The following is a 14,928-nucleotide window of genomic DNA, read 5'->3' as shown; positions in this document are numbered from 1 at the left end:
ATTACACGAAGCACTTGGGGTATGGAGATGCAATTGCTGTTATTCCTCTGAGGTAGGAATATCAAAAACAGGATGGTATAAGTTTAAGGAGAGAGGGAGAAATTTGTAAAGGGGTACGAGACAGTAGTTGATAGCTGAATACATTGCCAAAGGTGGTAATAGAATCGGATATAATAACTATATTTAAGAGATATTTAGACTGCCATGTGATTAAGCAAGGTATTGAAGGTCAGAAAAAGAATTTCAGGATGTATATTGTATGCATTTCTCTGACATTAAATGTACCAATTGAAACCTATTGATATAGGTCTCATATGGGTAAATGGGATTAGTGCAAATGAGTGAAAAGGTCGGTGTCAAAGTAACTGTCGTCGTTGATAATAAAAATAAAAAAACTGGGCCCAGAACACATGTACCGTTATGACTCAAGCATTCTTTTTATTTTACTTGTGCACAAGGAGGTCAGCGTGGCCTCTGTCACCCACACTGTTCGTCAGCCTGAACAGAAAACTGCTATTTTCATACAGAATTAGCTTATCAGTTATAGATATTGATCATAGTAAATTGTACATGTTTGAATTCCTTACTCACAAGATCAATCGCCATTCACAATAGAGGCCCTAAAATTAATTGAAACTTATAGTGGGTAGCCAATAATATTTTGAAGTGAATAAAGTTGATGAAATTGACGAGCTTAGCATGGGTGCATGAAGTAGCGCCAATGCAGTCATCAGTGTAGCAGAGGAAGAGTAGGGGAGCACTACCAGGAAAAGCTTGCAGTCGTCAGTGTAGCAGAGGAAGACTTGGGGAGCACTACCAGGAAAAGCTTGGAACGTGGACTATTTTACATAGCCAACGAAAAGGCAGACATAGCTGGGGCCCATGACTACCCCTCGAGTCTGGAGAGAGCGGGAGGAGCCAAAGGAAAAATTGTTGAGGGTGAGGACTAGTTCTGCCAGACAGAGGAGGGTGGTGGTGGAGGGGAACTGGTTGGTTCTTTTATTGAGAAAGAAGCGGACCACTTTAAGGCCTTCTTGATGGGGGATAGAAATGTGTAGGGGCTAGACATCCATGGTGAAAATGTGGTGGTCAGGGCCAGGGAATTGAAAGTTAGTGAGGAGGTTGAGAGTATGAGAAGTGTCGCAGATGTAGATGGGAAGGGAGTGAACCAAGGGGGTATGAAGAAACGAGTACAGTGGGGCAGGAGTAGGCGGAGACATTCGGCCTACCTGGATGATTATGGATATTGAAATCCTTTCGAAACAAATGGCAGTGAAGGATGTGATAACAGAGTGCCCTGAAGAGACAAATAAAATTGGGCCATGGAGTTATGGAAGGAAAAGCATGTTAAACTAATCTGATGAGATTATAGGTAGAAAAGATAAGTGGGAACCAGTGGATGTGGTATATATTTTGATTTTGAGAAGATATTCAAAAAGATCTAGCACAAAAGTTTGAATAACAAGGTTGCGCCACATGGAATTGGAGGTACTATACTGATAACAGATTAAAATTTAATTATCAGAGGTAAAGCAGAGGAATGAGAATAAATCAATTGTAGGTTATGACTAATGTGGTATTTCAGGGAGTGGTACTTGGGTCTCAGCTTTTCATAAACCTATGTCAGTGATTTGGTTGAGAACAAATGCTGTAGTTTGCTAACAATACTAAAACAGGTGGATTTGTGAATACAGGGGATGATGCAAAGAACATCATAATGACAAACTGAGTGGGTGAAAACATGGCAGGTGGGAGATATGAAATGATGCACTAAGCAGAAAAGCAGTGATTTTTAAAAGGCGAGAGATGAGTTCAAAGGGGTCAAAATGTTCTTATACTCAAGTTTCTGAAGTCAATGTCAAGACACAGCAAGTGATTAGGAAGGCATGAGGTTTTAAATACTAGAATAAAGACATTTAATTGCAATTGTTTTGGGCTTTGGTGACTGCACCTGGAGTATTTTGTACAGTCTTGGTCTTCTTACCTAAGAAAACACACACAATTATGAAGGAACTCAGCAGATCAAGCAGCATCTATGAAGTCCCATTTTGGGCCAAGTCCCTTCATCAGGAAGTACTGAACAAGGAATGGGGAGACAAATTTTGAAGAGAGGAACTTCAAAATGTCTCTCATCGGAGTATCTAAGGACTGAATCCTAATGTTTAGAAACAAAACTGTCCATCAGTATCCACACAAAATATTTTCATTGATTATTCACTCTGGATTATGTCTGAGTTCATAGTTTTGAGTTAAGATGAACAGCCTGTATAAAGATGATATAGAGGAACATTAACTACTTTTGTATTAAATTTCAGGTACGCCATAACAGTCTGGTATTTTGATGCAGATGAGCGAACACGAGCTAAGGACAAATATTCAACAGGTATAGTGGCATCATCTGAGTACTTACACTTATAAAGAACAGTGTATGATATTGAAGTTAAATGGCCATACCTGAAATTTTAAGAATTTTACTGGCCTGTATGTAAATTGTAAGACATTATCAATTGAAAGTGACACCAATGTTTTTCTATTACATTTTTATTTCAATAGCTTTATAAAAGCTCTTTGTTTGAGTTGTTACACAATGTTAAATATTATGTCAATGTACAGTCATTCAATGTACAGTCAATGATCTAATGCACAGTCATTTCTAAATATGTACTGAAATGATGTTCACTTCTCCTACACAGGTACATGTATAGCAATTGGAGAAAAAATTCTTTAACGAAAGTAGGACTTATCTCTGATGTACCCATGAGTTAGTAGTTCATTAAACGATTGGTCTAAGCTCTTCCTCTGCTTTGTGACACGACCTGTTTCTGTAACTCTGATCTCCAACTGGGGAACCAGTGCTTCATCTTCACTCTGATATTGCATTAATATCTACTTTCAGTACCATTAACTACATGTTTCTATTGCCTTTTTCCAGCAGAAAATGGGATACTCCCATCTATTGGTCTTTCTAGAGCCTAACTGATCATTTTAACTTGTTGACTTGTGAGTGATGATATTCTAACCCACCTATACTATCTGTACTTTTGTTTTATTTTTAACTATGTATTTCAGTTTAAACTCCAAAGTAATTCCTAGCTCCATACATTTGCAGTATTATTTTCATTTACATAAATTTGAAATTATATTAGCAATTTCTAAAGAATGAACAAGGCCTTCAGTTTACTCCCACTTTTGGTTTTGTAGTGTTTATTACATGAGAAAAGTGACAGAATAACACTATACTTGATTTTGATTCACTATCAGAAGTTTGTTCCCCTACATCAGGGAAGTCCATCACCTCATAACTTTTTATAATGACCAGAAATTTTAAACTATTATAAATATAATATTTTAGCAGTTGTAATGGAAACTCTACCAGATTGAGTTTCAAAGTCAATTTCCCTTTTACTTAGAGTTAGCAGTCTTTAAGATTTTTGCTAATTGAGACAGCAGTGAGCATAACAATATTACAGCGCCGCTGACCTAGGTTCAATTCCGCCACAGTCTGTAAGAAGTTTATACATTCTTCCTGTAACCATGTTGGTTTCCTCCCACAGTCTAAAGATGTATGAGTTAGTAGGTTAATATAGGTCACATGGGTACAATTTGGCAGCATGAGTTCATTTTTTTCTGGAATGTCCTGTTACAGTACTTCCCTGTATATCTAAATCTAATTATTTGTTCTTATAAATAGTTATTGATGTTTCAGTTCCAAGTGAGTCACAATAACAGTCCTTTTTTTCCAGTTCAATTTTATTTTCTTTTGAAAGCAAGTAAACAGTATCTGAATACAGCAGAATGTGGGATTAGACTATCTATTGTGTGTTCAGTGTACATTCACAGATGCTGGTTCAATAAGGAAGTTATTTTATAAAAAGAATCATCACTTTGAATCATCAGAATTTATCTAAGAATGTCACTGTGTGCAAGAAACAGTTAAATATGGTTTCTATGATTGTTAGCTGATGGTTATAATTGAAATTGCCAAAGGCATATAGTACAACCCTTCTGAGAGTCTAGCACATCTTATTATTAAGTAGGAAGTTGCAGAATTTAATTTTTGGGTTACTCAAGGAATGCCAATATTTTCCTGAATCGTAATGGTGTATTATTTAAGAGACCTTGAGTTAGTGATTCTTCAAGTTGCTTGCTGTCTTTTTCCTTGGCTTTTATCCTATTGGTGGAGTATTTAAGCCCAACAAACTGCATGACTATTGCATTACTTTATACATCATTGTTTCCCCTGAGAATTTTGTGAAGAGAAAATGAAGGTGACATTGAGTATATTCTTGAGACAAGACTTCAAGTCATTGTAGTGGAGGGAATACAATTATTGGAGGTGAGCATTCAAGATTCATGGCAATCCTCACTTCCCAGTCATTAAGTTTGCACTGACTTCATGCACCACTTGCCAATCTGTGGTTTGGGAAAAGTGTTTTCGGGGATCTTCCCTAATAATATTATTTGTCTCATTGGGTTTACTTTTTCTTTTTGTTTGAAAAAGGCAAATGTAAGATTTTCCAGCTCCAAAGTGCAAGTTAAGTTGTGCAAGACCCAGGTATCAGCACAGAATATTCTGACTGAAATGCAATGTAAAAAAAAAAGTGGTACAAATGGTTGTTTCTTCGAAATGCAAATTTAATTGTGGTCAGAACTCTGTCAGGTTTATGTGGTGAATCTCATGAAGTCTCGGAAGAGTTACTTGGTGACAGAAATTATGACTATTGCTAAGGATGTAATCTTATTAACACAGCATTGTGGAATTGTATTTCTTTCTAGTTAAATCATATGACAGTTTCATGACTGAGGCCATTCTGCTTGTGCTTGAAGGTTGGAGTAATGGAGATGAGTAAAATAAGCGCAAAGAGAATAATTTCTATTTAATTTATATATACTGCTTATTTAGTTTCTGCAACGAGGTACACATTTTATTTTATTTTACTTCTTTATGGCTACAGGTGAAAAGGGAGTAAAAGTTGAATTAAATAAACCTTCGAAACACAATTTAAAAGAAGTTTGACACTTCCTTCTCCTTTTCCACTGAGATATAAGATTTATTTCGTGAATGTTGCCAAGTGAGTGGATGAAGCATACAATACCTACAGTTTGTGACTGAAGATGGAAATTCAGCAACAAAATATCATGCAAGAATGGATCCTGAATGGCAAGGCTTTGTATTATTTTCATTTATCTCCTGGATTTCTTTGTTTTCTGTGAAAAGTGCTGTGGTTTTAACAGTAACAAAAATACCCAACCTGCAATGGAGTGACGCAGAAATGCTAGAAATTATTCAAATGTTATTTTTCCATTTGTCATGCCTTGTCTATTAGTCATAGAATCTAATTCCTATTTTTCATTAATCTGGGAATAATTTGAAGAATAAAATGTAAGCTTATGTTAGATAAAAAATTAAGCTTATGTTAATTCTGCAGTAATGGTAATCATGACAAAAAGTATTAATTTTTTTCTTCCTGATTTCAAATTCAGTCACTGGTGAGAAAATACTTCGTAATATATCTTGTACTCCAATACAACTTTAGTTGTAGCCATTTGTCACAAGTGGTATTTACAACAAAAACAGTGTTCTCCAGTTTTGAGCAACAAATGCATGCATTCCAGCCATCCAAATGATCTGTTTCTCTGTTATTTCCCTTGGCTTATTCCATTCTGTAACCATTTTACCCATGCTTTCATAGTTTTATCACTTATTTTAATTTTATGACTGTAATCATGGGTAAAGTGCCCACTTTTTGTTTTTAATGAATTCACAGCAGATCATCCGCTAAGATTATTACCTAATGAATTGTGAGGTGCCATATGTGACAGAGACTGAACAAGATTTTAGTTTTAAACATAAAATTATAATTTGGGCGATAAATAGGACAAACTACTTATGATTGTATCAATCATTTTTCCTAAAAAAAATTGGTTGAAAAAATCATTTTTGAATTATTAACCAGTTAGAAAATCTCTACCAAGATGTCAAATTCTTAATCGGTTTGGATGCTTTTTTATTGTACATTGAAACGGTGTTTTGTTAATCAGTAGCATGAAAATTCATTTTCATTTTCTCCAGTTATTATTTAAATAACAATAAACCAGTGAACTGATTTTGTACAGTTTTTTAAATTCCATGTATTTTCTGAATGGACTGATTTTGAATATTTTCTGCTGACTCTGCATCTATGTAACTCAATATCAAATGCTTTCAGCACTTACAGATGAGTTGCCACAGTGGAACATTGTTGCCTTTTCCACATGGTAAAGCACTAAACTGATTTTTCTGACAGTATATTTTCAAATTCCCTGTGACATGAGGGCCGTATAGCTAAAGATTCCATAGCATGCACATAAATAACTGCTATTTGGTATTGTTGAACATTATAATACAAAGTGTTAATTATGAAATGAATTGCCAGCTTGTAAACATTGCAAAAAAAATTAAACACTTTATCATTGTTTACTGAAACCAAGTGTTTTATTACTTTGACGATGAGTCTAATGTGGTATTGGGAAAATACGACTAGTTATGCTGATGTATTTTAAGGAGGACACATTTCTTCTTCTTAAGCTCATCACCCCTAATGGGGCATAGGCCGCTGATGGCACTTTGCCCAGAGTCCTCAGTCCTGGGCTGAAGGTTAATCGGCCCTGTGGCTTCCACTTTCACCACGTGACATCGTACGTCTTGTAAGTGAAGATCTTTCCTCTCCCAGGGATGAGGTTATTGGAACTACTGCTGGCATTTCTGTAGCTCGTTGTTTTTACAGAATGGGATTACTAACCCCCTCCTTTCACAGCTCAGTTTAGGACCTTCCATGGTGGAGTTAAGTTGGCATTTGACAAAGCAAAGATTAATAATAATTCAGTACAAGAAACACAGGAGAATGGAGACCTATTAATTTTGCCTGGTTACAAATAGTTACATCAGCTTCCAAGTTGTAAACCTGACTAAAAAGTTATGTTAAAAATCAGACTGATTTGAATTGACTTTCTCAGAAGAGGAATATCTCAGAAATAAAATGAGTTTATTTTTCTATGAAGGGTTGCTGTTACGTTTTGTAACTCCAAAACAAACAATTAATCGAAAGAAAAACATGGAGCCTGGAATAATGTGTACACTTCATAGTTTTACTTTTAGTGAGGCACAAACATATGTTGTAGTGGTATAATGATGTATACAATTTATGTATTTTAATGATAACCCATAATGAATAATGTAACAATAAAAATGCTTAAACTATAATATTATTCAAATATTACAGTAATATTAAATACACAGCATTCCTCTCTACTTAGCTATAAACTCCACCTCAATATGGCACATTTATTATGGTAATCTGTCACGTGAGTTGGGGCGTGGTAGAAGCAAATGAGTATAGATACGTATTCACATTTCTGGCTGGTTTGTTGTTAGCCAGGAGTGAGCCATGGAAATGATATTATTTTGTTGACTGCTAATTGAGACATTATTGGAATGCTAACTGAAACACTTAAGTATGTATAGAATGATAATTGTGACATTATTGGAATACTAACTCAATTGCTAACTTGGCTTAAATACATTAGTTCGACTGCTAATTTCATTACTTCACTAATTTGAATGCTAGCTTTTTATCGCTACAAGATTGTTTGTCTTTGCTGGTTTCATAACAAAGGATTGAACGTCCCTTTTTAAATTTTGAAATTTGGTATTTGGAAGCACATCATATAGTATCTATTACCCTGGCTTAGTCTCTCAGTGGTTTTGGCTTGTTTTCAATTAATTGCTACATTTTGTAAAAAAAATTGTACCAAATAAACACCAGTCCATGGCAAAGGATTGCCTCAGACTCGTTGGTAAAATTGGAATCACAACACTGAGAACAAGACGTCAAAAACAAGAGCAGCTTGCGGTAGGATTACCTGCAACTTTTTGCAGATTCATGCTGTGTGTTTGTGGTTTGAATGGTCATCGCTACCCATCCACTGGGGACCGTTGCTTGATCGTGTAGTCTTTGCCTCAGGGTTTGTTACTTTGTTTAACTGATGTGCTAAAATATCCCAGTTATCAATATTTGAATTGAAGGCTGTTTGTTTGGTCTGGTTTAAACGGTGATGATGTGTGGACAGTTTGTTGACTATGTTTATTGAATCGAATATCACTGGTGCTGCAGGTGAACAAAAAGTTAATTACAAGTCGCACAACTAGAGAAAGTAACATGAGTGTATCAAAGCATGGAATTGGCGCCAACAACCCTGCAGTTGGGGCTTGCAAAAGAGAGATTAAAGCTGAAGCTAAGGCTAATCTAATGAAAAGTCTTCAAAAAGAATATGAAACAAATCTGAACAAAATTAAAGGTTTAATACCATCAATTAATGATCTTATGAAAATTAAAGAAAATGCTTTACTAACGATTTGACTAACCTCTGTGAAGCTGTTGTTTAGCAACATCACATGCTAATCTCATAAATTCCCAAGCTCAAGCAGGAAAGACAAAATGGGTGTTTTCAAGCATTAATCACTATTGTAGTACACTTATAGGGGATGTTAAACAATGATTGAACCAAGCATGTTATTTTGAAGGTCATGTTGCTGCAACAAGTAAATATATGTCTCACTTTCCATTAAACAATGTTTCTCAAACTCCAAAGCAGGTTTTGACTAGGCATAGAAAAGATGACCCACAGGATGGCATGAAACTGAACAACAGCACTCGAAGTTCTGTTGCAGGAAGAAGATCAGATGCACGGCAACTCTGGCAGGGTCTGCAAGACATTACTTCCTACAAAGTGAAACCCAATAGTATGAATGGCAGCGATGCTTCACCACCAGATGAACTCAACGTCTTCTATGCACGTTTTGAAAGGGAGAACACAACTACAGCTGTGAAGATCCCTGCTGCACCTGATGACCCTGTGATCTCCGTCTCAGAGGCCGATGTTAGACTGTCTTTAAAGAGAGTGAGTCCTCGCAAGACAGAAGTTCCCGATGGAGTACCTGGTAAGGCTCTGAAAACCTGTACCAACCAACTAGCGGGAGTGTTCAAGGACATTTTCAACTTCTGACTGCAACGGGCGGAAGTTCCCACTTGCCTCAAAAAGGCAACAATTATACCAGTGTCTAAGAAGAATAATGTGGGCTGCCTTAATAACTATGGGCTGGTAGCACTCACACCAACAGTGATGAAATACTTTGAGAGGTTGGTCATGACTAGACTGAACTCCTGCCTCAGCAAGGACCTGGACCCACTGCAATTTGCCTATTGCCACAATAGGTCAACGGCAGACGCAATCTCAATGGCTCTCCACATGGCTTTAGACCACCCAGACAACACAAACACCTACATCAGGATGCTGTTCATCGACTATAGCTCAGCATTTAATACCATCATTCCCACAATCCTGATTGAGAAGTTGCACAACCTGGGCCTCTGTACCTCCCTCTGCAATTGGGTCCTTGACTTCCTAACTGGAAGACCACAGCCTGTGCGGATTGGTAATAACATATCCTCCTCACTGATGATCAACACTGGCGCACCTCAGGGGTTTGAGCTTAGCCCACTGCCCTACTCTCTTTATACACATGACTGTGTGGCAGATTCATGTTTTGATTTTGTGGTTTGAATGGTCAGCACTACCCATCCACTGGGGACCGTTGCTCAAATACCATCTATAAATTTGCTGATGATACAACCATTGTTGGTAGAACCTCAGGTGGTGATGAGAGGGTGTACAGGACTGAGATATACCGCAGCAACAACCTGGCACTCAACGTCAGTAAGACGAGAGAGCTGATTGTGGACTTCAGGAAGGGTAAGATGAAGGAACACATACCAATCCTCATAGAGGGATCAGAAGTGGTGAGAGTGAGCAGCTTGAAGTCCCTGGGTGTCAAGATCTCTGAGGATCTAACCTGGTCCCAACATATCGATGTAGTTATAAAGAAGGCAAGACAGCGGCTATACTTTATTAGGAGTTTGGCATGTTAACAAATACACTCAAAAACTTCTATAGTTGTACCATGGAGAGCATCCTGACAGGCTGCATCACTGTCTGGTATGGAGGGGCTACTGCACAGGACCAAAAGAAGCTGCAGCAAGTTGTAAATCTAGTCAGCTTCATTTTGGACACTAGCCTACAACGTACACAGAACATCTTTAGGGAGCAGTGTCTCAGAAAGGCACTATTAAGGACCTCCAGCAACCAGGGCATGCCCTTTTCTCACTGTTACCATCAGGTAGGAGGTACAGAAGACTGAAGGTACACACTCAGCAATTCAGGAACAGCTTCTTCCGCTCTGCCATTGTGATTCCTAAATGGACATTGAAGTTTAGGCACTACCTCATTTTTAAAAAAAATATACAGCATTTCTGTTTTTCCATGTTTTTAAAATCTATTCAATACCAGTAATTGATTTACTTCTTTATTTATTATTATGTTTTATTTTATTTATTATTATTGTTACTTTTTTTTCTCTCCGCTAGATTATGTATTGCATTGAACTGCTGCTGCTTAGTTAACAAATTTCAAATCACATGCCAATGATAATAAATCTGATTCTGATTCTGCATGCACTAAAACAGAAGTGCCAGCATGTTGACTTTAAGAAAGGATATCTGAAGGCAGAGGCTTTACTACGGGAACATTTTGGTAATGAACAGAAAATTGCATCAGCCTACATGCAAAAGTCTCTTTCTTGGGTACCTATCACATCTGAAGATGTGAAAGCTCTTCAAGACTACAGTCTTTTTCTTAGAGGTAGTTGCAATGCCATGGAAGAAGTGTAGTACATGCATAAGCTGGACATGCCTGCCAATATGTCAATTGTCATAAAGAAATTGCCCTATATACTTGGAGATAAATGGAGAATGGTGGTCTGTAAACTGCAAGAAAGGCAAAACCATAAGATTACTTTCACTGACATTGTTGATTTTATATAAAAGCACGTAAAGATTTTTACACACCCAGTTTTTGGGAATATACAGTATGCTCCATCACTGGCAATAAGCAAAGATGTAAGAAAGACTAAGGCACAATTTTGTTCTAAGGTTAAAAGAAGCAGCTTTGCCACTACTATGGCCACTGAGAAGTAAAGCTAGAAATTAACCTGGAACTAAGGTAAAGGAAATGGTCTCATCAGCCAAAAGTGCCTATCTGTTCTGCAAGGGCACACATACATTGGATTTGTGCCCTTATCTGGAGAAAAAGGCTTTCCTAAAAGTAAATGGTGTCTGCTTTGGCTGTTTGTGTACAGGACACATCTTTCATGCAAGCTATGCAGTGGCAAACATCCAAATGTATTTCACATTCACTCTATTGGAAAGAGTGCACAATCAAAACAAGCCTTGAAAGAATTAGACACAGCAGTGAGTAGTATCCTGGAATCTAATGGCCTTACAGGGCCTGGTGATCATGATTATAAACTTCCCATAGTTCCAGTACAACTTTAAGAAGGATAACAAGACAGTGGTTGCGTATGCTTTCTTTGATTACGGGAGTACAGCAGTGTTCTGCACAGTGGGCCTCATGAGCAAGGAAAAAGGGCATGTTCTCTCTTGTGCACCATGGTTCAAGAAAAAATTGTGAGCAGCTACATTGTTTCAGGATTAGAAGTGAGTGGCTGGCTTAGTGAAAACTAGACCTATGCAAGAAAGTATGCCTATCCACAAATTCAATATTCTATGACATGGAATTCTAGGTTGATCTCACCTAAAGTATGTCAATTTGCCAGAGATTGATTCAGAAATTGAGCTGCTGATAGGAACAAATGTGTCTAAAGCACTGGAGCTGTTGCAAGTAATTCACAATGTTAATGATGGACCCTATGCAAATAGAACAATGTTGGGTTGGAGTGTGAATGGACTATGGAAAAGAAGTAATGGTGATGGAGGAGACTGGGCACAGCCAGAGCTGACAGTTAACAGGCTCTTAGTTTTGAACTTGGATGAGCTTTGGCAGTGGCAATTCAAGTCAGACCTTCCTGAATGCAGTCAGGATGAACAACCTGGTTTGTCAAGAGAATATCACAAGTTCATGGAGTTGGTTATAAATTCTGCAAGACTGATGGATGGTCAATACCAGATTAGTTTGCCTTTGAGAAGGAAGGAGGTTAACATGCCAAATTATAGGAAGATTGCTGAACAGCATGCTCTAAATCTAAGGAAGAGGTTTAAGAATGATTTGTCATTTCACACCAACTACACTTGAGTTCAGGACCCATGAGGCAATGTTACAGCTATATATGACCTTGGTCAGATCCCACTTGGAGTACTGTGTTCATTTCTGGTCACCTCACTACAGGAAGGATGTGGACACTATAGAGAGAGTGCAGAGGAGATTTAGAAGGATGCTGCCTGGATTGGACTGCATGCCTTATGAGAATAGGTTGAGTGGTACTTGGCCTTTTCTCCTTGGAGTGATGGAGGATGAGAGGTGACCTGATAGAGGTGTGTAAGATGATGAGAGGCATTGATCGTGTAGATAGCCAGAGGCTTTTACCCAGGGCTGAAATGGCTAGCACGAGAGCGCACAGTTTTAAGGTGGTTGGAAATAGATACAGAGGAGATGTCAGGGGTAAGTTTTTCACAGAGAGTGGTGGGTACGTGGAATGCACTGCCGGCGGCGGTAGTGGAAGCGGATACAATAGGGTCTTTGAAGAGCCTCTTAGATAGGTACATGGAGCTTACAAAAATAGAGGGCTATGTACTAGCGAAATTCTAAACAGTTTCTAGAGTAGGTTACATGGTCAGCACAACATTGTGAGCTGAAGGGCCTGTAATGTGCTGTAAATTTATGTTCTATGTTCTATATTGTTTTCATGAAGGATGCTATCTCCAAAGGTTATGCCAAAAGAGTGCCAGCAAAGGATCTGGAATGCAGTGATGGGGAAGTCTGGTATCTTCCACATCATGGTGTTTATCATCCTAGAAAAGAGACTGGATGGGCTTTGTAAAACTTGGTTCTGGCTTTTTTATTTAACACTATTTTACCTTTGATGTGTTTGGAGTTTTCCAAAGCCATCTTTGAGCTCTGTTGTGGTATCATCCAATACCTTAATTCACTTTCAGTTGACTTTATAGTAGGGAACATGGCATGCAAATGGTGGATGAATCGCCAATCAGATTGTAATTGTCACAGCCAACAACTGCCCCACAATGCTGGTCCTCCTGTTTTTACCTCATACAAGCTCAATCTGGCTTGTTGATTATTATATCTCACTGTTTCAAATATCATTCCCACAGGAGTTGTCTTTTCTCCAAGTTATTACTTGGATATCTGTAGGCTTCAGTTCAGCATCTTTGAAATGCTGTTCAAACTCATTTTGTGAAATGACTGAAACAGCTGAACCAGAGTCCAATTCCATTTTAATTAACACACACAAAATGCTAGAGTAACTCAGTAGGCTAGGTAGCATCTATGGAAAAAAGTACAGTTGAGGTGTTGGCCTGAAACGTCGACTATACTTTTATCCGTAGATGCTGCCTGGCCTGCTGAGTTCCTCCAGTATTTTGCGTGTGTTGCTCAGATTTCCAGCATCTGCAGATTTTCCCTTGTTTTCCATTTTATTTAATTTGCCATTTGTTTCTGGTATAAGTTATATTGTTTGTCTCATATTAGTTTTCATAAGACCATAAGATACAGGAGTAGAAGTAAGCCTTTCGGCCCATTGAGGCTGCTCCACCATTCAATTGCACCTCTGCATTTTGAATTCTCTCCCCATCTAAATAATAGTCTGTCCATTTATTTTTTCCACCAAAGTACATGACCATATTCTGTATTTTGTTTGCCACTTCTTTGCCCATTCCCCTAAACTATCTAAGTCTCTCTGCAGGCTCTTTGTTTCCTCAATGCTACCCGCGCTCCTCCACCTGTCTTTGTATCATCAGCAAATTTAGCCACAAATCCATTAATCCTATAGTCCAAATCAGAGACATACATCGTAAAATTCAGCCACCCCAACACAGACTGCTCTGGAACTCCACTGGTAAATGGCAACCAGCCAGAATAGGATCCCTTTATTCACACTCTCAGTTTTCTGCCAATCAGCCAATGCTCCACCCATGCTAGTAACACCCCTGTAATTCCATGGGATCTTATCTTGCTAAGCAGCCTCATGTGCGGCACCTCGACAAATGCCTTCTGAAAATCCAAGTACACCACATCTACTGCATCTCCTTTGTCTATCCTGCTTGTAATTTCCTAAAAAAAATTGCAGTTGGTTAGTCAGGCAGGATTTTCCTTTCAGGAAACCATGCTGACTTTGGCCTATCTTGTCATGTGCCTCCAGGTACTCCGTAATCTCATCCCTAACAATCAATTCCAAGAACTTCCAAACCACTGATGTCAGGCTAACAGGTCTATAGTTTCCTTTATGCTGCCTCCCACCCTTCTTAAATAGCGGAGTAACATTTGCAATTTAACGGTCATCTGGTACAATGCCAGAAACTATTGATTCTTGAAAGATCATTATTAATGCCTCCCCAATCTCTCCAGCTACTTCCTTCAGAACCCGAGGGTGCATTCCATGAGGTCCAGGAGATTTATCCACCCTGAGACCATTAAGCTTCCTGAGCACCTTCTCAGTCGTAATTTTCACTGCAAATACGTCACTCCCCTGACACTCTTGAATGTCCGGTATACTGCAGATGTCTTCCACTGTGAAGAATGATGCAAAATATGCATTCAGTTCATCTGCCATTTCTGCATCTCTCATTACAATATCTCCAGCGTCATTTTCTATTGGTCCTATATCTACCCTCAACTCTCTTTTACCCTTTGTATACTTGAAAAAGCTTTTGGGGTCTTCTTTGATGTTAGTCGCCAGCTTCCTTTCATAATTCATCTTTTCCTTCCCAATGACCCTCATAGTTTCCTTCTGCAAGTTTTTAAAAGCTTCCCAATCCTCTATCTTTCCACCTCTTCTGGCTTCATTGTATGCCCTCTCTTTTG

The 14,928-nt window shown here is 38.3% G+C and overlaps 1 protein-coding gene across 6 annotated transcripts in view; it reads left to right on the top strand.

Moving 5' to 3' along the window:
• egln1a (egl-9 family hypoxia-inducible factor 1a) overlaps positions 1 to 6,466 on the top strand; it is a 104,764-nt gene extending 98,298 nt beyond the window's left edge. For 4 of the 6 annotated variants that reach the window (XR_011884990.1, XR_011884991.1, XR_011884988.1 and 1 more), the window contains one exon: positions 2,316 to 2,383. Coding sequence is in view for 2 of the 6 variants with exons in the window: in XM_072251063.1 (XP_072107164.1) it covers positions 2,316 to 2,383; positions 4,956 to 5,017 (130 nt within the window). In the remaining 4 variants the exon portion in view is untranslated. Of the gene's footprint in view, positions 1 to 2,315; positions 2,384 to 4,955 lie in introns of those variants that run through there. The other 2 variants (XM_072251063.1, XM_072251061.1) reach the window with 1 other exon arrangement.
• Positions 6,467 to 14,928: the final 8,462 nt, after the last annotated feature.

The sequence above is a fragment of the Mobula birostris genome, chromosome 2 (genome assembly GCF_030028105.1).
Source record: "Mobula birostris isolate sMobBir1 chromosome 2, sMobBir1.hap1, whole genome shotgun sequence".
Taxonomy (NCBI): domain Eukaryota; kingdom Metazoa; phylum Chordata; class Chondrichthyes; order Myliobatiformes; family Myliobatidae; genus Mobula; species Mobula birostris.
This window is presented reverse-complemented; position numbering and strand designations above follow the sequence as displayed.